We start from the raw sequence: 24,275 nt of genomic DNA, 5'->3' as shown, positions 1-24,275 counted from the left end.
CGTATAGGCACACACATGTTAAATATGTACACATGTAAATGTATATGTATATATGTTTTAGGAAGAACATAGAAAGTAGACCAAAGTAAAGCCTTTATTACTTTCATTCGTTACATTCCCTACCTCCAATAAATACTTGCAAATTCAAGAGGTGATAAAGTAATTGGAAAAGATAGCTTTTTAGATAATTTGTCAAAGAATGTTTTAGTGTATCCAGATCTTAAAATCTCTTAATGTTTGCAAAGATTAATTTGTTGTGTAATTGTCTTTTATATCAGGTTGATAAAACAAAGCAAGTGTCCACCTATCAGGAAGTGATTCGTGGAGAGGGGATTTTACCTGATGGTGGAGAATACAAACCCCCTTCTGATTCTTTGAAAAGCAGAGACTATTACACGGATTTCCTAATTACACTGGCTGTGCCCTCGGCAGTGGCACTGGTCCTTTTTCTAATACTTGCTTATATCATGTGCTGCCGACGGGAAGGCGTGTGAGTACTTTAAAACTAATAAGAAAATTAGAGATCCTGCTAAGATAACAACATAGAAGATTCCATTAAAAGCAAAGTTTCATTTGGTTCATAAAACACTTTGTAAATGAATTGAAATTGTGTCCAAACTGCAATACTTTATTCCTTTAAAATGAATTAAAATAGTTTTGAGTCTAGTAAATCAAATTAGGGGATATAATTACTTTATTCAAAAATTATTAAGGCTAGATGTAAATTCACACTGGCAAAACAGTCCCAAGAATAATTGAGGCTAGATATTTTGGTTATACAAGCCATCTTGCATGAGCAGAGACTGCAGAATCTACTGACATGGTAATTGCACTTAAAAAAATTGTGTTAGTTTGATCAGAAGTGATGGTCAAAACTCTTGAAATCATTCTGCTGTCAAACAGGGTAACACAATTTAATGTTTAAAATATATTTTTAAAACCCAACTTAGGAGTAAATTAATGAAAATAAGGTATAATTTGAGTAACAAGTCTTCACTTCATGAATAGTTAGTACCTTCAGGACATCTATGTCAATTAAGGTAATCTCCCAAGATTATCTGGAAGTCAGGGCAACAAAGCAAAGGATAAAAAATTAATAAAGCAGCAAGTAACAAATTCTTTCATTTTTACATGTAGCTTGATTTCATTATGTCATAGAATTTATTTCAATCAAGGCCTTGATTCTTAATCTCCATTTTTTTCATTTTTCTATGTGTTTCTCATCAGTATTCCATCGCTGTATGTGTACTCATCCAAGTAATGTCATAAACCTGGTGGCAAATGCTGCCTGGTTGCATTTAATAGTGACAATGTCAGCATTTCCACATCATGCAAGATCCCATGAGCATATAGTCTTAATGTTCCAAATATCAATGCTATTATTTAATTCATAAATTTTGTTTTGTTTCTAGGGAAAAGAGAAACATGCAAACACCAGAGTAAGTGTCTTCTTTCCTGTTATTTTCTTCATCATTTTTTCCCACCTCTCAGTTGCCCATCATGCTCCATACATGTGTGTCAAGCTTTTTTTCATTTGTCATCTTTCATAGTTTATTTCATAAATGTGAAAGCTGCTTTCTAAATAGAGATATTTAGGAGGGGTAGAAACTAAAACTAAAAAGCGTTTGAAAACTAAGATTACACAGATAAAAATTAAACCTAAAATATTTCAGATTCAGAATATTAACTTACCATTTATATTATGTGATTTCCAATCTGCATTTCTATAAACCAGAGAACAGATGAAAAGACCTTTCATACAAGTTTTCCAGAATCTACAGTAATAACCTACCATAAAATGAAACTTCTGTGAGTATTATAAATGCCCCACCAGAAGCAAAAATATAAAAGCTATGGTAGTTTTATCTTAAATCATAGAAAATAAATAGAAAACTAGTTTGTTACTTAGGACAGTAATATTAATACAATGCTTCATAGCTTAGTTTAATAAAACACCTATGTATTTTTAAATCAGTTTATAATTTTCAGTTTTGTTATATTAAAAGTATGTGAGATGTATGCCTTTCTGAAATAGTTTATTGAATGCCCAAAGTGCCATAATGTCTTGTTATTTTAAAAGATAAAAATACTTCATAACTTTTTCAAATTGATGACCCATCAGGCTAATATATGATTTTAAATATATGTTGTTTTATTTCTTTTTGACCTAGCATCCAACTGGTCCATCACAGTGCTATTCAGAAATCTACCAAGGAGCTTCGAGACATGTCCAAGAATAGAGAGATAGCATGGCCCCTGTCAACGCTTCCTGTGTTCCACCCTGTGACTGGGGAAATCATACCTCCTTTACACACAGACAACTATGATAGCACAAACATGCCATTGATGCAAACACAGCAGTAAGTGTCCACTTAGAGCCATAATTATTAATATGCATGTATATTTTTACTAATATCTGTAAAGAACAGAGCTTTCTGTTGTTGTGTTTGTTTATAACTGGAAGAGAAAATAACAAAAGGACATTGTGTAAATCTCACCCCTACTCTCCTGACATATACAATACAATTACTTTTAGGAAATGCGCTTTTTTTCCCCCACTGATCCAAACAAGACTACATATACCTTAATATTTAAGAAATTGACACTGATACTAAACTCAACATTACATGTTTGCTCAAAGATGAGTTAATTATAAAAAAAAAGAACCATATCCTAAGCATTTCAAATTGATTATTTTTAGAGATACTAAAATTATTTGGTTTAAACCTATTAAAATGTTATTACCATAGATCTTTCTAATCTAAATTTTTGCCTCAGAATTAAGGGTGTTTGGGTTGTTTTTTATGATCTGCTTGTATGTCAGAGCAAGCAGCTCCAATTTGGGCTATAAACACCTATTTTATTAGTGCAAACCTTGTCTAGTGCTATAGGGATCAGGGTTAGAAAGGCTGGAACGACTTTGTTAGGAGTAGATAAGGGTGAGGGGTGAGGAAACCGTACAGTTGCATTTGGGAGACCATGCTATATAATGCTGTAATGCAGCATTATGCTACATCATATATTGCTGATATACTGTAGCCTAGTGGCCACATTTTTATATAAGGGAATGGTGGGTAAAACTGTTATTTATAAGAATATGTCTCTTTTTTTCTTTTTTTTTTTTTAAGACGGAGTTTCACTCCTGTTGCCCAGGCTGGAGTGCAATGACACGATCTCGGCTCACTGCAACCTCCGCCTCCCAGGTTCAAGTGATTCTCCTGCCTCAGCCTCCCAAGTAGCTCGGATTATAGGCACCTGCCCCCATGCCCAGCTAATTTTTGTATTTTTAGTAGAGACGGGGTTTCACCATGTTGGCCAGGCTGGTCTTGAAATCCTGGCCTAGGTGATCTGCCTGCCTCAGCCTCCAAAGTACTGGGATTACAGGTGTGAGCCACCATGCCCGGCCTTTTTTCTTTTTAACCAAATGTTAAAATGAGTTGAATTCAATTGCCCTAAGCACTAGAAGTCACGAAGTTGGCTTTTGAGGTCCTCCTCTTTTTCACTTTACTTTTATAGATGGAATGGCTATGCAGAAAAATCTCTCTTTCTCACTCTCTCAGTCTCTCTTTCTCTCTCTCTCATACACACACACACACAGACACATACACACCCCTTAGGATATAATATTAAAGTGAACACATTTACCTGGGAACTCTGCTGGGTACATTTTTCCCATTGAGTGCTTATTCTGTAACCAGGTAGAATGCATGTGGTAATTCGAAGATTAAATAATAATTAATATAAGTAGTATAGATAGACTAGATAAGTTTATCCAGAATACTTTAGAAACCCAAAAGTATTATGAATATTTTTCTAAAGTTCTCTAACATCACTTAGGGTCATACAGACTAAGGTGCCTGTTTATGTGCATGTGTGTATGAGAGTGTAAGTAATGGGTAGTGGGTAATTTAAGAAATGGGTGAAATTGCATATGTTTACAATTTTGAATTTTTGAAACATTAATATATCAGGGATATAAATATTAAAGTCTACAAAATTTAGTTGTACTGAATGCAACGGATGGGTTTCTATGCTCTCTGGTGGTCAGTAGCCCACCTATTATGGGTCATCATAAAACCCAGTTTACCAGGATTAGATACTGATGAGAAAAATTGGTAAAATTTCAAGAATATTGTAATAATTCAGAATTTAACAACCTCTTATCCCTTTTTAGATGAAAATTATGAAATGGCTTTATCATTCATTTTCAAAATGAAAAGAATTTGTACTTATTCTTTAAGGTTATTATTTCTGATATTGTTTACTTACCCTAGCGTGCCAGTGAAATGTTGACAGATATCCTTCAAAAATGGAATGGTCAAATACACTTGGAAAAAAGTAGTAGCAACACTGCAGAATTCTAACATGAAACAAATCCTGTAGCTAACCAAATTGTTTATGAATGATGAATTCAGTATACTTAGTATGAATGTGAAGATGAAATGCATGCCCTTTTAAGAAGGGTTAATTAATAAGTACAAGGCAGCATTATCCAAGCATATACCTGGTTATCGAGTACTGTAACGTAAGGGTTTTATTTCTGTTTTTTAAGCTACAACAGTCTTCAGTCCCTTAGTGTGTTGATACACTTTGTGAATCCATAGGAAAAGGTCAGAATAGGTAACTCTTCAAAGAACACAGTTTGAGAAATGCTTCTGTTGATAATGTAACAAACAGTGCTGTAGAATTTTAGAGTAGAAAACTAGTTATAATGAGTAGGGGAACTTGAATATGTTTGTAAATCAATAAAACTCTATTGCTAGTGAAATTTAAGAGCGGAAAAAGGTTGCTGTCATTTTAAGATAACCCTTTCTAACCACATATATTGAAAATAAGAATAGCCCCTTAAAAAGTATTTTGATTCCCTGTGGTTAGAATTTTTCAATGTTGCTACTAATATACAAGCAAAATAAAATTTTCTATCTAGTTTACACCAAATGGATCTTTCTGGTCCTTCCATAACCCCATCAAGACCGTCATTAGGTTGATCAGATCTCTCTATTTGCAAATGCAATAGGCTATTATATTGAACTTGCAACAATTTAAACACATACGTATTTTTAAGTCCAGAAAACCTTCACATTATTCAGATTTCTGCTAATGGAAAAGCTCCATTAACTAGCACTTCTATATAAATAGGGTACATAGATAATTGATGATGTTCACAATGATTATTCTGAGGCACTGCAGGATCATCAAGTGCGTCTGACTCATCAGAGGAAAATTAAATTACATTCGGTGTCGTTTCAGTGTTGAGTGTATATTATCTTTCTTTTATTCTTAGAAATGGATAATATGTGCACAGTCTCTATGGTAACTCCCTATAAGCCAGAATATGTGATTAACCTCATTTTCCAACCATGCCAGATAATAGGGAATTTATTGTATGGGGTTCATCATAGCTGTCCTTTATGCAAATTCAACTTTTACTTTTTACCAGAAAAACAGCCATGTTTTAAAAGTTTTACTTCAGCACTGAGTAGACACACACAAATATTTTGGTCATTTGGATTGAATTGAATTCTCAAGATTAAAATGTGATATTATATTTTGGGAGGCATTACAGTACTCAATAACCAGGTATATGCTTGGATAATGCTGCCTTGTACTTATTAATTTACCCTTCCTATAAGGGCATGCATTTCATCTTCACATTCATACTAAGTGTACTGAATTTATCATTCACAAACAATTTTTAGCTAGCCAAAGGATTTCATGTTTATTCTTCAGATTGATACCGGAAATATTCAGACATGGATATGGCTAAAGGTTTATATTGGCTTCTAAGCAAGACTCAAGAATATTCAAAGCTTTCTTTCAAAACTGCATAGAACTAGTTTGTTCCTTTAAACAAGTCAATTTACATCAAAGTTATAGAGAACTCACAATGTTATGTAATGAATGGCTGCCACCATTATCAATTACATAGTAATATTTTCTTTTTGGTAGAATGTTTCACAGAGCTCCAGACTGGCACCATAAATTAGTCAGTAAGAAAAAATGTTTAATCATTTGCAGATGATAAATTTGAGACACTGATAAGAGACAAAGTTAAATTAGGTCAGAACTGAGATTAGATTATTTACCTATCCTGATATCTAGGCAGGGCTAGATAGTGTCGGTCATTGACCTCAAAAGGATCTCTGATTCAGGTTATAAGCAAAATGAATAAAGAGGCAGTGGAAAGGGAAGCTGGAGCAGAACCTGGAGATGTAGCACATGCCTAGAAATGAGGTGTTTCATTTTGTACTGTGTTTATTTTGCTTTTCAAATTAGAGACAACATAAATAGGCTGTTAAAACTATCACATAGTCTAGAAATGTAAGGCCAACTTAATTTGATCTTGGCTAATGTGTTTATTCTTTAATAAACTTTTTATTTTGGAATGATTGTAGAGGTACAGGAAAGTTACAAAGATAATAGACAGTTCCCAGATACGCCTCAGCCAGTTTCTCCCATTGTTAACATCTTACAGTACCATGGTACATTTGTCACAATGAGGAACCCGGTTTCGGTACTTTACTGTTACCTAGACTTCAGACTTTTTTCAGATGTCATTCGTTTTTCCACTAATGTCCTTTTTCTGTTCTAGGATTCCATCTAGGACACAATAATCACTATGTCTCCTTAGTGTCCTCAGGTCTGGGCATTTTCTTAGACCTTTCTTGCGTCCCATGACCTCGACAGTCATGAGGAGCTATAGCCAGGTATTGTGTAGTATGTCCCTCACGCCCTCATATAGTAAGTTTTTCTGCATCTGTACTTAGTTATCTTTGTAGCCTAGTGAATAAGTGTTGCCATTAATAGCAGTAATAATTTTTTCCCCTATAGATATTTCTCTTATTTATTAAAATTCATTCCTGGAAATCACATTGTAAAGTAATTCTTAAAAGTAAATTGACTTTGCCCAAAGAATCATTGTTGTGACTGGTGTTATGTTTGTGACCAAAGACTTCACATCAAAAATCTATTACGTATTTGACCGGTGTACCTCAATGATTGCCCTTTCTAATTATTTAAATGAAAAAAATTTAATTCCAAGTAATAACATTTTAGGTCATCAAAGGAATGTCAAGAGAGAGTCTAGCCTTGTTCCCAAACCACGTTGTGTCAGAATCACCATAGAGATTTTACAGCACACATTCTGGGGCTCTGAGTATGGGAATTTGGAGTCTGGTGGGAGTGTATGTTATGGTAGAACTCCTGCAGAGAGCTTCTCAACAAAGATTGAGAATTCCTGGCTTAATAATCAAAAGACTTAAGTTTCAGGATTGGAAAATCCAGAGCTCTGAGTAAGAAGGGTTGTTATTCACATTCCTCTACATGGAGTTTTAAAAGAGGAACAGTTTTTCCTAAATTCCCCCATGTGAAACTGAAAGAATAGCAGTCCATGTACATTGTCTAGGAGGTTGGAGCTGTTTGGGAGTTTATACTTCTCAGCCTCTAGACTCTTCCATACCTCCTTAAACTGCCTGAGGAAAATGGTGTGGAGAGGTTGAGAGATGAGAGCTAATCAGAAAACAGTGCCTGGAACAGCTAAAAGCCATTGAAAAAATGTTATTTTGTAGTCTTATGCTTGGGGAAAGGGACATTGACTGGAGGATCCCAAATATTTGATTTTCTAAAAAATAATTTATTATTATATTAAATTTGTAGTGAGGTATGCTGTCTTTTGGGGAAAGATCTGCCTCTTCACTATTCTTTTCTTATGCCAACATCAATACCAATTGATTTTTTTGGAGTGGTAGGCATCTTCATGAGGCCCCTTAGGTAATGAATAATTGGGGAATAGTACTCTACACATTTTTCAGGAAGATATTAATTTGCTACACAAAAATTTTCCTTATTCATTATTCTAAACATAATTCCTAATCCAGGATAATTGGGTCTCTCTCAAAACAGGAGATAGGTTGTACTTAATCTTTTGAAAATTAACAAGTATAAAAGTAGAATTAAGTCTTCTAATTGAAGACAGTATCTAATCATTTTGGCTTTTATTTAAATATTTTTCCATTTGTCCTGCTTTTGGTCACAATGACAACTAACTTTATGGTAAAATTCCATAAATAAAAATTAAGTTTTAATAAAAGTTAATATCAGTTGAAGACAGTGTTTCAGGGGACTAAGATTATGGTGTCCTGTTGAGAAGTATCAGGCAGCCAAGAATATTTCAGAGCCATTGTTTTCCAAAAATATATAACTATTTCTTATTGTTAAATGATGTCACCATACTAACTGAAAAGTGAAATGTTTTGTATTTCACACAACTAATGTCATTTTCTTTGAACTCTGGCATGGATTCTGTGGCTTTATGCAAATCATCATTTTGCTTTTTAGTTTGAAACAAGTAGCAATATAATCAGTTGATAATCATCAACCTTACTCACAGAATTACGGTATAGGGTATCCAAGAATGTCAAATTACTTTAAAATGGTTGTACAAATAAGAAATAATTGTGTACTCCCCCCAACTCATTTATTAATTTGCAAGTTATTACTCTTGCATTCTTAAAGAATGAAGTTTGTGCAATGACTAATTTACACAATTTTCTATTTAAATGCATGAAATTAATGAACATAAAACGAGAAAATAATTAATGCTAATAATTTAGTTACAGTTTTCTTAAATTTCTACATAATGCAGTTTACACATAATAACTTTTCACTTAGTCTAATAATCATTAAATTGTTTTATGACTTTATTAAGGTCCTTCCTTGGAAGGATTATAGGGCCTCTATTTGAAGTCGACCCCCCACTCCTGTATAATTGCCTTTAGCAGCCTGCTCTCACCAAAGATGAGAATTCGCCACTTTCTTCCTGCATTCTCTGCATCTTAACTAGCAGAGTTGGGGTTGAAGGCATTTTTTCCAGTATGCCTGAAGCAGTGCTGTTATAAAGTATGTCCCTTCAACTCTTAAATGAAATACACAGTTTTAAATATGCCCATCATAGATACATTCACACTTTAATACTTACAGGTTCGCATTTAGTTACAAGTTTGGGAAGCCACAAAAACAGAGCTATGTGCACACATCTTGGAGACTCAAGGGTCTCCTTCAAAACAGGAGATAGGTTGTACCCAATCAGGGGATGTTGAATCTCAGTATTTTTTTGGTTGAGCACCTTTTTGCGCACACAAGCATTTTTAATATAACTCATCTAAGTTTCCTTTGAAACTGCAAGGAGTGCATGAGCATTGTTCAAACACAACCACTTAGAACACCCACTATGGATACTTTTCAGTCCCTAAATCAATATAAGACACACAGTTGCTTTCTTATGCATCTTCTCCGAATTTCTTGCTAGTTTGTGTGTGGCATTTTTCTCAACCAGCCATCTCTTTTCACCTAGCCCAGCCCATTGTGATTTAGAAAGTTTAGCAATGTAGCAAAAGAGGAAAACACGGAGGCTAGAAAAGAAACGACAGGGCATAGGTTGACTTTGATCAGTGGTTTCCAAGCTAAATTCCACAGAAAGGTCAGTTGGGAGGGCCAACAAGAGAAGTGGGGGGCATCCAACTACCTCATCCAAATGCTGATTTTGAATTTGGAGGATCCTTAATCTAGTGCTTTTGGAAAACATGTGTCTTTGTTTACTAACCACTACCTATGTTAGAACACCTACATTCTATATTTTCTTTATCCTGTTTGATTTTTGTATTTTGTCAGAATGTGTTGATTCAATCTGCTGACAGGCTAGGTAGAGCTAGAGATGGTAAGGAATGAGGAAGTGCTTGTGTGTGGTGTGCGCCTATGTGTAGAAGGTGCACTGTGTTCGTTTTGAGTGTAGAATAGACCCAGATCAGTTATACCTGAGTAGGTAAAATAAAACACATCCTCCCACCCTGTGTGAGATGCCCATCTAATTGCATTTTGACTTCTGTAGTAAAGATATTTGCCTTGCCATCTTTAAATGTAGAACTTATTCCCTCTTTGTAGTTTATAAATTGATCTTTTTACTTTTGTGACCAAAACCAATATAAATACATTGTGTGAAATTCTGAAAGAACAAACAAGCCAAAAAAGAAATACTCCTCTAGCCTACATAAGGATAAGGCTGATAAGTAACAATAAAAAAGAATATAATCGTTGGGATGAATTATTAAGTAACTTCCTCAAATTGTGTTAGAGTTGAGTTTATTATTTCCCTAGTAATATCTTTAAAGTGGAACTGAAACATTAAAAAAATCTCTCAAAGGTGTTACCTATAGATTAAATTAAGAGTTTAAACAGCATTTAACTAGCACGCACTGTTTTCCACTTTAGATTGTTGTATTTGGAACATAATATTTGCCTGGCTGAAATAATTCATATCAATGGTTTTCAAACTGTTTTTTACAGATTTCTTAGAATTGCTGTAGGGGCCAGCATGAGGGACAAAGAAAACAAAGCTGACAGGATTCCTAACTCCCTTGTTTCAACCCAGGCAACCTCACATTTATCTCTTTTGTACATCACAGTTCTGCTTAGGGTTTCAATTAAGAGGAATCCCAGTGCTAAAGAGAAAACAAAAAACTGAAAATCCCCAGCTTGGATCAAACTTTATTACAAAGGACTGACTCCTAGAGTTTCTTCCATACAGAACCTAAATTGTACATTTTCATAAACTAATTTTAGTATCAATATGTGAAACTAAATCTGTAAGTTAATAAATGTATATACTTTATAATGCTTACTGCTGAGGATACTAAACAAAATATGATGGTTCTTATTCTTAATGTACTTTAGGGCAATTAAATATTATATACAGACAATACAATGACAATCAGCATATGAATGAAAGCATGCTAAATGGTAACCTAATTGTGGGTTGCGTAGAGAGTGAGGATGCATAGGAAGGTGGTTCTTGAGATTTTTTAAATTAAAAATAATATGTTAAAAATTTTAATAACATTTCTTATGGGAATTTTTAAACTATAAGAGTAATACCTGTATGCTGTAACAAGTTCTGAGTTGAGTTAGCAAGAACAAATGGGAGCTGATTGTGTACAGGACATGGTAGTTGGTTGCTGGCTTCAAGCAGACATGGGGCACTCCATGTAGGAGTGAGATATATTGTGGCTTTCCAGGCCACATTAAGAAATCTGAAATTTAATCTGCAGATAGATACAAGGAAATATTGAAATGTGTGTTATTTAAATGACATAATCAGATTTGTGTCTTAGAACAGTGGTCCCCAACCTTTTTGGCACCAGGAACTGGTTTCATGTCAGACCAGGAGTAGGGGATGGTTTGGGGTGGTCCAAGTGCATTGCATTTATTATGCACTTTATTTCTATTACTACATTGTAATATATAATGAAATATTATATAACTCACCATAATGTAGAATCAGTGGGAGCCCTCAGCTTGTTTTCCTGCAACTAGACAGTACCATCAGGGGGTGATGGGGGACAGTGACAGATCATCAGGCATTAGATTCTCATAAGGAGTGCACAACCTAGATCCCTCGCATACGCAGTTCACAGTAGGGTTCATGCTCCTATGACTGTCTACTGCTGCCGCTGGTCTGACAGGAGGCAGAACCCAGGTGGTAATGCAAGTGATGGGGAGCACCTGTAAATACAGATGAGGCTTCGATGGCTTACCTGCCACTCACCTCCTGCTGGGCAGCCCAGTTCCGTGGCCCAGGGGTTGGGGACCCCTGTCTTAGAAGATTATTCTGACAGCAATGTGCAGAGCGGATTATAAGGGGACAAGAATGTAAATGAGGAAACAAGTCAATCCCCTTACAAGGATCCAAGTGAGAAATGATGATGGCTTCAACCAAGTTAGCAATGGAGATGGGGAGGAATGGGACAGATCCAAATGAGACAAAAAGAAATGTCAAAAGTCCCTAAGTGGTTGAATGTGGGGACTGAAGGAGAGGGAAGGAACAAGGATGACTTCTGCATTCTGCCAATGCATCTGGATGCATGGCCAGTGTCATTCCTGACATGAAGATAAAAGAGCACAGATGTTTGGGATAGTGAATGAAGGTGGTTATATATGTTGTTCCATGAAAATGTGTGATCTGGATCTGAAAGTGTATAGGTTAAGAGCACAAGCCACTGTGTTCACATCTTTACCTACCATGTCCTAGCTATGTGGCCCTGGATCTCCAAGGCTATTTCTTCACCCATAAAATGGGAAAAATATTAACACCTACCTCTTAGGGTTGTTGTGAGGTACTTTAGAGTATAGCCCGCAGTGAAAATTTCATGCATGTTATCAAATATTGTTAATTTTTATTCTCCTCAGACCTCAGTTTCCTCATCTGTAAGCTCATGAAAGGGGAGGGGAATTGTGCTGGATTACATGACTGGGGTCATAGTTTACCCGTAAAGTTTTTCATTCTAGTATGTCTGCTCTCTGTTTACAAGTGTGTAAACAAACAGTTTTACTCAAAAATGTTCATCATTTCTAGGAACTTGCCACATCAGACTCAGATTCCCCAACAGCAGACTACAGGTGAGTGCTAAGAATAATAAATTGATGTTTATGAATGAATCTAATAGACTAAAAGATAATTATGGCACTATATAATTTATGAAGCTTTATCTTCACCAAATAAGGCAAAACACTTGTGTCATTCCTTAATCAGACTTAAAACCTCAGAATAATAGCTTAGATTATTACATAGATTGGCATCAGAATGATAAACACAGGGTAAATGATCTTAGAGCAAAAGCATCCATGGAGGTCCTGTCTAATTAAGGAAGACTGAATGAAACCCCTTTCCTTCAGTGAAGTTCCCTATTCTTCCCCTTGGTATGAAAGATTCTTAGCTTGGATGCATCCAGGATTTGTCTCAGTAAGTGAGCAGCTTGAAGTTTCAAGCTCTCTTACAAAAGGAAACCATTGTGACTAATCACTGAGGCTTCAGGGGGATAAATGAGAAATGGCTGGCCTGGTTTTAAAGCTGCTTTAAAAAGCTGTTATAACATGACCAATGACAACAAGATGGCGGACAATTCTCCTTGGATTATTCTGTTTCCCTAAGACTTGCTTTCTTTATTTCTTTCAAGTGTCCCTAAAAATTTTCCACAGCCAATTATTTCATTCATCTCTATACTGAGTAGATAACTTATTCATGATTGTCTTCTAATTAGTGGTTGATTCCTAGTTCTAATTGCCAGGCAACCATTAATGCCTTTGTAGCTCTTTTGGAAAAGCAAGAGAAGTTTTAAAAATGTAAGTTGGGTGTGGAATTCTGAGTATGAATAGTGGCATTGTGGTAGGGAAACTATTAAGTAAGTCTCTTAAAAACTTCAGGCACATACAGAAATGTATTGGATGTTTTCATTCAGAAATTATCTTCTCTATTACTGCTTTCGTGAATTTAAGGAGATTTTCGTTTGACAACTTTTCAAAGATTTGAGGCAAGTATAATGAAATTGTTCATCAGATTTTAATTACAAGATGTTTATCAGAATTTTTCCCTACAATTTTGATTACTTGCTTTAATTAAATGCTAACATGTTTCAACAAGACTGTTCAATATATTGATGTGTTGGTGCTACTTTGTAAGCATTCAGGAGATTGATGAAGGAACAAACTTTGTTATAAAAATGAGTCACCTAAAGAGAGAAAAAAGATAAATGAATCCCTACTACCACTAATTTCACAGCTATTTTTTTAAAGGAAAATTTCTAAAAGAATACTTCTACGATAGAAATGATAGAACTTCTTCGTTATTAACCTTGTAGCTTCCATCTCTCCTAAGATTTCTATCTTCTGATTCTTAATTATTTCAGGCATGGAGTGAGTAGGAAGCAGGCAATTTCTAGAAAAACAGTAAATATTTATTTTGAGTATTTAAAAATCCAGATTTTACTTACTTACCCACTAGGGGAATTAGGAAACTTGAGTAGATGATATTAGGGCAATTTGTTTAGTAGTCACATAGATTTTTTAGCAAGTACTCTTGTTAACTTGCTACATTTTAGTAATACAGAGCACTTCCAAATACAAGGACAATTTATGCCTAAACAAATATAACAGCCAAAGAGTTTTCCTAGGGGATTTTAAGGTTGTTTAACCTAATTTATAAAATTATTTTTCTGAAACAGATTTTAGGGAGCAGGTACTTTGCTTGAGTCAAGAAAGCTTTGCTCTCCTTTTTAGCTAACACTAGAGCCTATTACCTTCTTGTTTTCTTACATTTTTCTGCAATTTGGATCATATTATTGACTAAAGTACAGTATCTCCTCTTGGTTGTTTTGTTGTTATTGTTTTATTTAGTGAGTCCTCAAAATATCTTAAGTGCCAAAGGGAGAGAGACCACCCTAGCATTTTTTTTATAATTATGCAAGATTGGCGTGTTTGTGCCTCTGGTACATTTAAAACTAAATGGAGGCCGGGTGCGGTGGCTCACACCTGTAATCCCAGCACTTTGGGAGGCCAAGGCAGGCGGATCACCTGAGGTCAGGAGTTCAAGACCAGCCTGCCCGACATGGCGAAGCCCTGTCTCTACTAAAAAAATACAAAAATTAGCTGGGCATGGTGGCATACACCTGTAATCCCAGCTACTTGGGAGGCTGAGGCAGAAAAATCACTTGAACCTGGGAGGTGGAGGTTGCAGTGAGCCAAGATCACGCCATTGTACTCCAGCCTGGGCAACAGAGTGAGACTCTGAATCAAAAAAAGAAAAAAAAGAAAAAAGAAAACCTAAATGGAGGCATGCCTCCTGGAGAGAAGGGCTGACGGGCAGTTTACATTCCTTATTTCCATTCTGTTCATTTAAATGAAAAAGTTTATTTCTCAATTTCTAAATTCTTCTATCTGAAAATGCATGGATTTAGTGCTGTTTATATATTTTTGTGAGTACGGCAGCTTTTCTTTTCTTTTACCCTGATTATCCTAATACTGCATAGAGGCAGCTACATTTATGCATGATTATCATCAAACAGTAACTGGAGTTTTCCAAGTACCACAGAACATTATGCACATGTCAGTTTTCTTTATGAAGGTAATTTAGGCACAAGAGTTTGCGTCTTGGATACCAAGTAATTTTATTTGTAGCTACCTATATGGAATTTATCAGGGGAAAGTATATCTTGAAGTTGTTTTTTTTTTTTTTTTTTTTTTCATTTAGTTCCTTGTTTTCTTTTAAATTCCTATCAAAGCTTTAAGAAATGAACTAGCTGCTGGTGTTGTGTTCCTGGACTTGAGCACTAGCTGGGATAATAGAGCAGTTAAAAGCTGACAATCACACTAACTTTTGGACTAGGCCCAAACCATTAGGTTTGATGCCCCTTCAGGTTTTCTCATTTTCTCTGCCCTACCAGCCCACATGATATTTTTTTAAAAGCCACGATTAAAAGGTACAGTTATACATCCTGCAGTTAACCTCCATTCTTTTTGTTTATTGTGGGAGGAATTTTCACACTGTACCTCTTGGGAAATACAAAATATTATAGCTTTGGTCCAAGAAGGAGAAGACTAATTTAGAATTTTTTCTTTTGTTTTCTGTTTTTTAAAAAAACCAAATACAGAGAAATAATGCAATGTAATTATTTTACATTGTATTAAGAAGATGGAAACTTTCTCCTTGCCATAATTTGCTTTGCTCAAAATCTAAAAGTATCCATGCCCTGACTAACTCCTGCCCATATTCATTCTTACACATTGCAGGTAAATGGTATCCCTGAAGAAAGAAAACTGACTGAAGCAATGAATTTATAATCAGACAATATAGCAGTTATATCACATTTCTTTTCTCTTCCAATAATGCATGAGCTTTTCTGGCATATGTTATGCATGTTGGCAGTATTAAGTGTATACCAAATAATACAACATAACTTTCATTTTACTAATGTATTTTTTTGTACTTAAAGCATTTTTGACAATTTGTAAAACATTGATGACTTTATATTTGTTACAATAAAAGTTGATCTTTAAAATAAATATTATTAATGAAGCCTAATGACTGGTGAAATTTACTTCAATAAACTATTTGCTTCCTATTTAGTAGAAGTCTTTTAATTGCTAGAAACAGGTTTATGTGTTCATTCTCATTCCATAAGACTTTAGTGCTTCCCATAAATATATAAAATGCCTGTGCCTCCGTGTTCCAGTTGAGCAACCCATTTAAATAATACTTTAACTCTTGTGGCCTGTAAATCCTGTTGTTTTATATACCACTTGGGAGTGTTTTCGAATAAACCTAGTTTTATGGATTGTGAAACTGATGACACCCAATTCATAGAGGGCAGCCCACGTTGCGTACTTACCTGACTTCATAATCAGATATTTGGTAGTTTTTTTTTTCTACAGCTACACCTACTGGAATGGGAGGACATTTGGATCTAGAAGCAAGACAGGAGCTGTTACACAAAAAGAGAATAGTTACTGCTAATGTGACATCAGTTAGCTCCAAAACCCCAGAGTACCTTGCAGTAACTCTTTTATGTTCAAGGCTCTGTAGCTTTGGTCGGCTTCATGCATCTTGGATACTATTGGATCAGTGTGGCTATCATGTCACCTGGCAGGACAGCTTTCCTTGCAGACTGGACTAGCTGGAAAACCTTCTCTTAATCTACTTTGGGCAAATTTTTGTGTCACCTATTAGGTGCCCAGAGGTCACAAAAATTCCAAAATCCAGAAAGATTCCCTGTTAATGTTAGGTACCGTAACTTGTTTTCCACTTAGGGAGAATACTCTGTCATATCATTGACATTAGAACCTCCCTCTTCTTTCTAGGACAGAGGATGTAGGTTCTCTTATTTCTTAAAGATGTATCTCTTACTCTAATTTCTTCCCAAGTTAACTAGGGCATTGCCACTTGCTGTTCTCCAGGAGTAATCAGCTTGAGTATGCTGATTGCATCAGTGTCATGGCCTAGGAGGAATGCAATGTTGTCAAGGCTCCAGAGGACCAGATTTTGGCACAGACACAGAGTAAACAAACTGTTGCTCTTACCAGGTGAAATCAAACTGCTCCTAATAGTCCAAGTGAGCAGGAATAAAGTAATGCACAATCGACATATCATGGACAACACATCAGAAATCAGGAACTTTATTCATCTATTCTAGTGAAGAAGCCATTTGGAGATTGCAAAGTGCAGTTGGAATTAGCATTGGTTTTTGCACTGACCATATTGAGGTATTGAATGGGGAGAGAAATCATTGGCCAGCATCTTACAAATCTTTAATAATAGCTTTAATCGCTGCAGTTCCCCGTGAAAAAGTGATCTTGTTTCTGACTTAACATTTTGATGGGGAAAAGCGTCCAGATAATTTCCCCTTGGTTGATGCTACCCTAATAGTCCTTAAGGACTATTAAGGGTTTTTTTGTTTTGTTTTGTTTTAACAAAGTGAGGATTCTGCCACATGCTGAGGACTGCTATCCCAACTGTACTCTCCTAGTGGGCAAATGACTATATGGTAAGTTTTGGGTCCTGATGGTAAACTTAAAACACCTTTTCAGTTAGCCAGCATAATCCCTTGTTCTAAAATACTGACTGTAGTGGTTCTGTACATTTTCAGCAATTCCAGTAAACTCAGATTTAGATTCCAAATATCCCCTAAAATTTGTGGCTTTTCCATCCTCCAGGGTATATTTACCCATACACATGACAGCCTCTCTTTGAGGAAGGTCTAGGTTCAATTTCCACATGGTGTGTACCTAAGGTTACAAGATTTCCCAGGTTCCAGGTTCCACAGGTTCCATGTCTATAAATTGGTTCTTTAGAATTGACTAAGGGACCATGATTCTTTTAAACATTGACCTTAGTAAGGCCTTCTCCCACCAAGCGTGTGTGTTTATTTCTATCCCCCTTCAGTACTTACTTGGAGGCTACATCAGTAATGGTACTGGGCAGTGAGCAACAAGGAATTGTTGATCTTTAGACAGAAGTGCCAATGGCAGTAATGAAATTGAAAGCCCCTAAACATTTATTTAGGTCAAAGTATGCATTAAAAATTCACATCTGTAAGTCTACACTGATGACAGAAAAGAGCACTAAGTAAAGCTATTAAGGCTAAATTTGAGGCTAAGAGAATACTTAGAAGAAAATTAAATAGAAAATAACATCAAGGTCAGTGCCTCCAAGTACATACATAGCAAATAAGTGAGGTGAGTGACACTTGGGATCAATGGTCCAAGATCTGAGCTGTTCTCATATCTTGACCATACCAATTAAGGATGAATAAAAGCCTTTAAGCAAGCCATCCAAAAATAGGGCAGCCTCAAAAATTTGCATTTCAGAATTTCCTATGAAACACCTCTACCATTTGCTTACTTACTGAATGCCTAATATGTTACTATAAGTCAGAGAGTGTTCTAAGGATGCAATGGTGAGCCAAATTAGACATAGGCTTGTTCTCAAGGAGTTTACATTCTACTGGAAAAGACAGATATTAAGTCGTCATACAAATAAATGTCAACCTGTAATAGTGATAAATGCTATGAGGGAAAGTAATTGATGCTATAAAAGTTTATCACAGCAGGACTTCACCTAGTCAGCAAGGTCAGAGAAGCTTCCCTAAAGTTTGGTTGATACCAAAAGAATGAGTAGTAAATGCTAAGATGAAACTATCATCAACAGAGTAAACAGACAACCTACAGAATGGGAGAAAATTTTTGCAATCTATACATCTGACAAAGGTCTAATATCCAGCATCTATAAGGAACTTAAATTTCCTAGGGAAAAAAACATTAAAAAGTGGGCGAAGGACATGAATAGACAATTGTCAAAAGATGACATACATGTTGCCAACAAACATATGAAAAAAAGCTGGCCAGGTGCAGTGGCTCACGCCTGTAATCGCAGCACTTTGGGAGGCCGAGGCAGGCAGATCACTTGAGGGGTAGTAAGGAGTTCAAGACCAGCCTGGCCAACATGGTAAAACCCCATCTCTACTAAAAATACAAAAATTAGCCGGCCATGGTGGCGGGCACCTGTAATCCAAGCTACTTGGAAGGCTGAGGCAAGAGAATCACTTAAACTCTGGAGATGGAAGTTGCAGTGAGCTGAGATCGTGCCACTGCACTTCAGTCTGGGCGACAGAGTGAGAAAAGCTCAACATCGCTGATCATTAGAGAAATGCAAATCAAAACCACAATGAGATACCATCTCACACCAGTCAGAATGGCTATTATTAAAAAAAAAAGTCAAAAAATAACAGATGCTGGCAAGGTTGTGGAGAAATAGGAATGCTTTTACACTGTGGGTGGGAGTGTAAATTAGTTCAACCATTGTGGAAGACACTGTGGTGGTTCCTCAAAGACCTGGAGACAGAAATACCATTCAACCCAGCAATCCCATTGCTGGGTATATACGCAAAGGAGTATAAATTATTCTATTATAAAGATACATGCACATGTATGTTCACTGCAGCACTATTCACAACAGCAGAGAGGTAGAATCAACCTAAATGCCCATCAATGACAGACTGCATAAAGAAAATGTGGTACATATACACCATGGACTACTATGCAGCCATAAAAAGGAATGAGATCATATCCTTTGCAGGGACATGGATGGGGCTGGAGGCCATTATCCTTAGCAAACTAATGTAGAAACAGAAAACAAAATACCATGTTCTCATAAGTGAGAGCTAAATAATGAGAACACACGGACACATGGGGAGTAACAACACACACTGGGACCTGTTGGAGGGCAGGAGATGGGAGGACAGAGAGGATCAGGAAGAATATCTAGTAGGTGCTGGGCTTAATACCTGGGTGATGGGATGGTCTGTGCAGCAAACCATATGGCACACGTTTACCTATGAAGAAACCTGCACATCCTGCACATGTACCCCTGAGCTTAAAACAAAAGTTGGAAACGAAATGAAAAAAATGTCATTTGATGTCAACTGAAAGAATGAAAATGGAAGTTTGCCTGACAACTAGTGTTGGACAGTGTATTAAAACTGGCATTGATATACAGCCAGTGAGATTTTTAGTTGGTACCACTTTCCTGGGAAGAGACTTGACAATATGTTCTAAGAGCCTTTAAGCTTGATTTCATATGCACCAAGCAATTTCTAATTTAAGTTTGGATTCTCATGTTTATCTTTTGTGGAGACACAGCACTGGTCATGGCACTAGGAGAGTGATATTTTTCACTATACATTTAAAAATCGGCCTTTGAGTCTATGTGTCTAATGTGAGTCTACCCCTAAATGGTAGCTTTCCTTATGGGATTCTGGCAAAATCAGGCTCCTGATCCTGTAATACCAAAAGCCAGCCCATGGACTATGGTTAATTGAAGGAGTAAGTGTTCCCTGGAGAGGGCTCTTGACAATGATGCAATTGATATCCTTTGCAACACCTTGGCTGACTACTCCCTGTTAATTCAAACTGCAACAGAAAATATAGTTTATTTGAAAAGAAACTAAGAGAATGATATGTTTCAGTGCTGGTATGCGAAGAAGTATTCCAAGTATGAGCAAAAGGGTAGGGCAGGAGTAAACACTATGTGCATTGTGAAATAATTGGTGGCTTTGCAGCCTAAGATGAGTAGCCTCAGGTGACAAGTGACTCAAGAGTTCTAAGGCCATCTGTTGGAACAAAGGTGATTTTGGAAAAACAAATCTAACTGAACTTGTGATGGTGCTAAGATTAGGAAAGTTATATCCTGACTTTATTTGCAGTGTTATAATTTTTTGTAAGGAAGAAAGTATTCATATCTTACTTGAGTAATTAGAAAATCTTCAATAAAAATTTAGGGAAATGTCAAAGAAAGAAAATGCTAAGATGATGAAGAATAAGAAAAAATATTTGAGGCAGATAGAAGAGCATTATTTAAGCCCTTTTGGAAGAAGAGATCCTAGTGAGTCTAGAGTTCCATTAGAAAGTCCAGTGTAGCCGCAGTAACGAAGACTAAGCATGAGATGGTGAAGTATAGGGGAAGGTGAGACCCAAGGTAGGCCAAAACCATGCATGAACTTAAAGGAGAAAAATAAAGTCTGAAGGATGTTAAGAATGAAAAATAGGATGTGGTCATATTTGACCTTTTTATACATACAAATAATCCAACAATAATATAGAGAGCAGATACAGCAGTTGGGCAGAATGGGTGTGGTTATACCAGTCTGAATGAAATCTGTTGTAGATATAATTGGAGAAATGGTAGCTTTGACTCGGATAGTGGTGGGAGATTCAAGAGCTATTTAGGAGGTAAAAAGGCAGCAGTTGTTGTTACATTGATACTTTGGAAATAGTGTTGAGGAACAGAGAGGAGCCAATTCTGACGTGTGGGTTCTTCTTGGTCAAATGGTGGCAATATCCATTGTGATAGACAATAGTGGATGAGAATCAGGATTGAGGAAATAATATGAGCTTAGTTTTATGCAAAGTGAACTTGAGGTACCTCTGAGAAAACCAAAATTAGTAGGCAGTTGAATATATGAATTTGAAACTCAGAGTAGAAGTTCGGACTGGTGCTATGATTGGTAAGTCATCTGGATATGGGTTTTCACTGAAACCACAGGATCTGATGAGAAAACTGGTGCTCATTTTGTCATCTGAACATTCACGCAGCAGCTAAAGTGTGTTGCAAGTATTTCTCCAATAGCAAAAAAGATAAGGTACATGAAGTTGGATATTTGCCAGAATCTAACGATCAGGGAAAGTCTGAGATGGTATTTTATTGACATTTCACAAAATTAAAATACAACATTACTTATTATTTTTGTACAAATTTTATTACTTTAATAAATCTTACATTTTTAAAGGTTGTTCATTTGCTCCAAGGATTTCTGTGATCAGATGATCTCACTTTGCAGTCAATTAATAGGGTGCAGTACATTTTAGGCAGTTTATCATGTAGTTTTCATATTATGTTTAATTTTTATGTGATTAAGATTCTTATTACCTTAATTTGGGAGTCCATGCATGTGCCTAAAGCAAATTAAATGTTAGGACAATGAAGAAAGATTGAGATAAACTGGCCTAGTAGAATAACATACCCCCTTTCCTTTTTTTTTTTTTAACATTTAAAAATGTTATTGGATTGAGTATCAGGGCCCTTTCATTCATTCATTGAGTGAATACTGACTTAGGACCTTTTGTGTTCTAGGCATTGAACTATGCACTGGTGAATAAAACATAGTGTATTATGGAAGATGAACGAAGTCTAGTATACTATCTGGTACTAGTTGGTGCTAAGTAAATATTTGCTGACAGAATTAACCTAATGTCTAATATAAAAGTTATGAAGGTTAAAAAAAAGTGTTGTAATAGAGAATGAGGAAAGGAAGCTACCTGGATTAAATGATCAGAATAGGTCTATCTAAAGAGGAAATATTTAAGACATAATTTGAAGACTAATCATGTGCCACTCATGCTTAGCATTCTGGTCAGAGGAAACAGCATGGGCACAGACCCAAAGGCAATGTAATGAAAACAGGTGGTTGTGGTTTCTGCCCAGTATCAACTTACCCTTCTTCTAGCAACTTTACATTTTTTCTCTACACAAACATTTCTGCTCTAATTTCCAGCCAGGTACTTCCATTTAAGGTGACTCCACACCTTGCACCAGATCTCAGGTCTGGCTAATCAGAACACTGCATCTCTCCGGTCAGGGTTTAGACCTCTGACTCAGTAGGACCTGTGAGATATAATTTAATTTTACTGAGACTGGCAAATGGGTGGGGGGCTCTTATCCAATACACTTGAATTTGGGGTGAAAAGAAGGCCAACAGAAAAAAAGTGGAGGACCAACAGAATGGTCAGAAACCAATTATTTATATACTACAGGCAGTTGGGCTAGGTAACACTTGACTCTCAAGAACATGAAGGATCTCTGTGTTGTTGGAACATATTGATGAGGCGGAAGTGGGATTAAAGATGATTCTGGAGATGTAAACAGAGTCCTATTAGTCTTATACACTTTGATTGTGGAGTTTGGATTTTATTCTAAAAACATTGGAAATAAAGCATTTGAAGTAGAAAAATAACATGCAATTTACATTTTTTAATTACTCTGGGTTTGTAAAGATGGTAAAGACAGAAAACTCTCTTCTCAACAAATAAGAAAACTGGTAAAAATTGTCAGCATTAAAAAATGTAAAACTCTAGAAGTTAACCAAACTTTGCTACACTTTTAGCAATCCAGGGTGGGTTTATTCAGGAAAAACAGTAGAATCTTGGTAAGAACGGCAAGCTTCATGGCACTTTACCTGACCCTATTCTCATCTTTCCCTCTCTAGCACCACAGTAGCTTTGAAAACATTCTGCAATCATGGTGAAAACCAGCTGTTTGGTAGCTCCCAAAGGAGACAGAACAAAGGTAGGGTTCCTTCTAAGCCTCTAATGAAGAGAACTGTCATTTTACCTGTCTGGTAGTTCCCTTGATGACCCACTTGCAAAGTTGTCTTTATTTGACCTGACTCAGCTCTCCCAGTATAAAAACATTTTCCCTGGGGTATTTTTGAAAACACAGGCAAGTTATAAACTTTCCAGCTGCCTAAAATTGTGGATAACAACTGGGACAAACAATTGATTAACCAAAGAGCTTACCAGGAAAAGCTTAGGGAATGAGATTTCCACAGAGGCTTTGAAAAGTTTCATTATCTATTTGGAATCTACACATGATTGTGTAGGGCTGTGTGACTGCTCAGGAAAGACCTAAGAAGGCCCTATGCTCTCACCTTGGGATAACCCTGAGTCTCTGTGCAATCAGACAGTGAATGCTAACACAGAGCTCTCAACTGCCTGTCTCAGTTTTTAAAGCATTCCCCAACATTCACACAGAGCTCCTTCGCAAAGGCATGTAAGAAAATATCTGCTTAATTATTAGCTGACCACTAAGATAACTAAGCAGAGACTTCAGTGGCTACACATGACAAAGAATATGGACTTTAAAGGATTAGTTTACAAAAGTCACAAAACAACGCTTTGGGGAGCAGAAGTGGGGAGGATAATCTGATTTCCAGGACCACCATATTATTTAAAAGATCCAGTTTTCAAAAACACACAAAACCACATATAAAGGTGCAAAGAATCAAGAAAGCATGGTCCATACATAGGAAATAAATCAATGAATAGAAACTGCCCAGGAAACATAGAAGTTGGACCTACTAGGCAAGTACTTTAAATCAGTTATTTCAAATATATCTAGAGAACTAAAAGAAACTGTGTCTAAAGAACTAAATGCAAGTATGAGACTAATATCCCAACAAATAGAGAATATCAATAAAAAGATATAAATTATAAGAAACAGAAATTCTGAAATAAACAGGAAAATAACTGAGATGAAAACTTCACTACATGGGCTGTATTGGGAATTTTCAATACCATACTCAGGTTCAATGATTCAGTAGAAAGACTCACAGAACTCAGAC

The 24,275-nt window shown here is 36.1% G+C and overlaps 2 protein-coding genes across 14 annotated transcripts in view; one reads left to right on the top strand and one right to left on the bottom strand.

Moving 5' to 3' along the window:
- Window positions 1–15,901, top strand: part of SGCE (sarcoglycan epsilon) — a 70,985-nt gene extending 55,084 nt beyond the window's left edge. For 3 of the 12 annotated variants that reach the window (XM_009453639.2, XM_063815441.1, XM_009453634.4), the window contains 6 exons: window positions 279–490; window positions 1,413–1,439; window positions 2,172–2,360; window positions 12,407–12,450; window positions 13,327–13,361; window positions 15,616–15,901. In XM_009453639.2, coding sequence (XP_009451914.1) covers window positions 279–490; window positions 1,413–1,439; window positions 2,172–2,360; window positions 12,407–12,450; window positions 13,327–13,361; window positions 15,616–15,666 — 558 coding nt within the window. In that variant the 3' untranslated portion in view covers window positions 15,667–15,901. Of the gene's footprint in view, window positions 1–278; window positions 491–1,412; window positions 1,440–2,171; window positions 2,365–12,406; window positions 12,451–13,326; window positions 13,362–15,615 lie in introns of those variants that run through there. The other 9 variants (XM_001169282.4, XM_063815443.1, XM_009453637.5 and 6 more) reach the window with 4 other exon arrangements.
- CASD1 (CAS1 domain containing 1) overlaps window positions 13,370–24,275 on the bottom strand; it is a 78,165-nt gene continuing 67,259 nt past the window's right edge. The window contains exons 18-21 of one of the 2 annotated variants that reach the window (XR_001719382.4): window positions 22,372–22,540; window positions 16,215–16,307; window positions 13,682–13,765; window positions 13,370–13,559 (exon numbers count right to left, since the gene is read on the bottom strand). The gene's annotated coding sequence lies outside the window, so the exon portion shown is untranslated. The remainder of the gene's footprint in view (window positions 13,560–13,681; window positions 13,766–16,214; window positions 16,308–22,371; window positions 22,541–24,275) is intronic. The other variant, XR_008549031.2, reaches the window with a different exon arrangement.

This window comes from Pan troglodytes, chromosome 6 (genome assembly GCF_028858775.2).
Source record: "Pan troglodytes isolate AG18354 chromosome 6, NHGRI_mPanTro3-v2.0_pri, whole genome shotgun sequence".
In the NCBI taxonomy this organism is placed as follows: domain Eukaryota; kingdom Metazoa; phylum Chordata; class Mammalia; order Primates; family Hominidae; genus Pan; species Pan troglodytes.
This window is presented reverse-complemented; position numbering and strand designations above follow the sequence as displayed.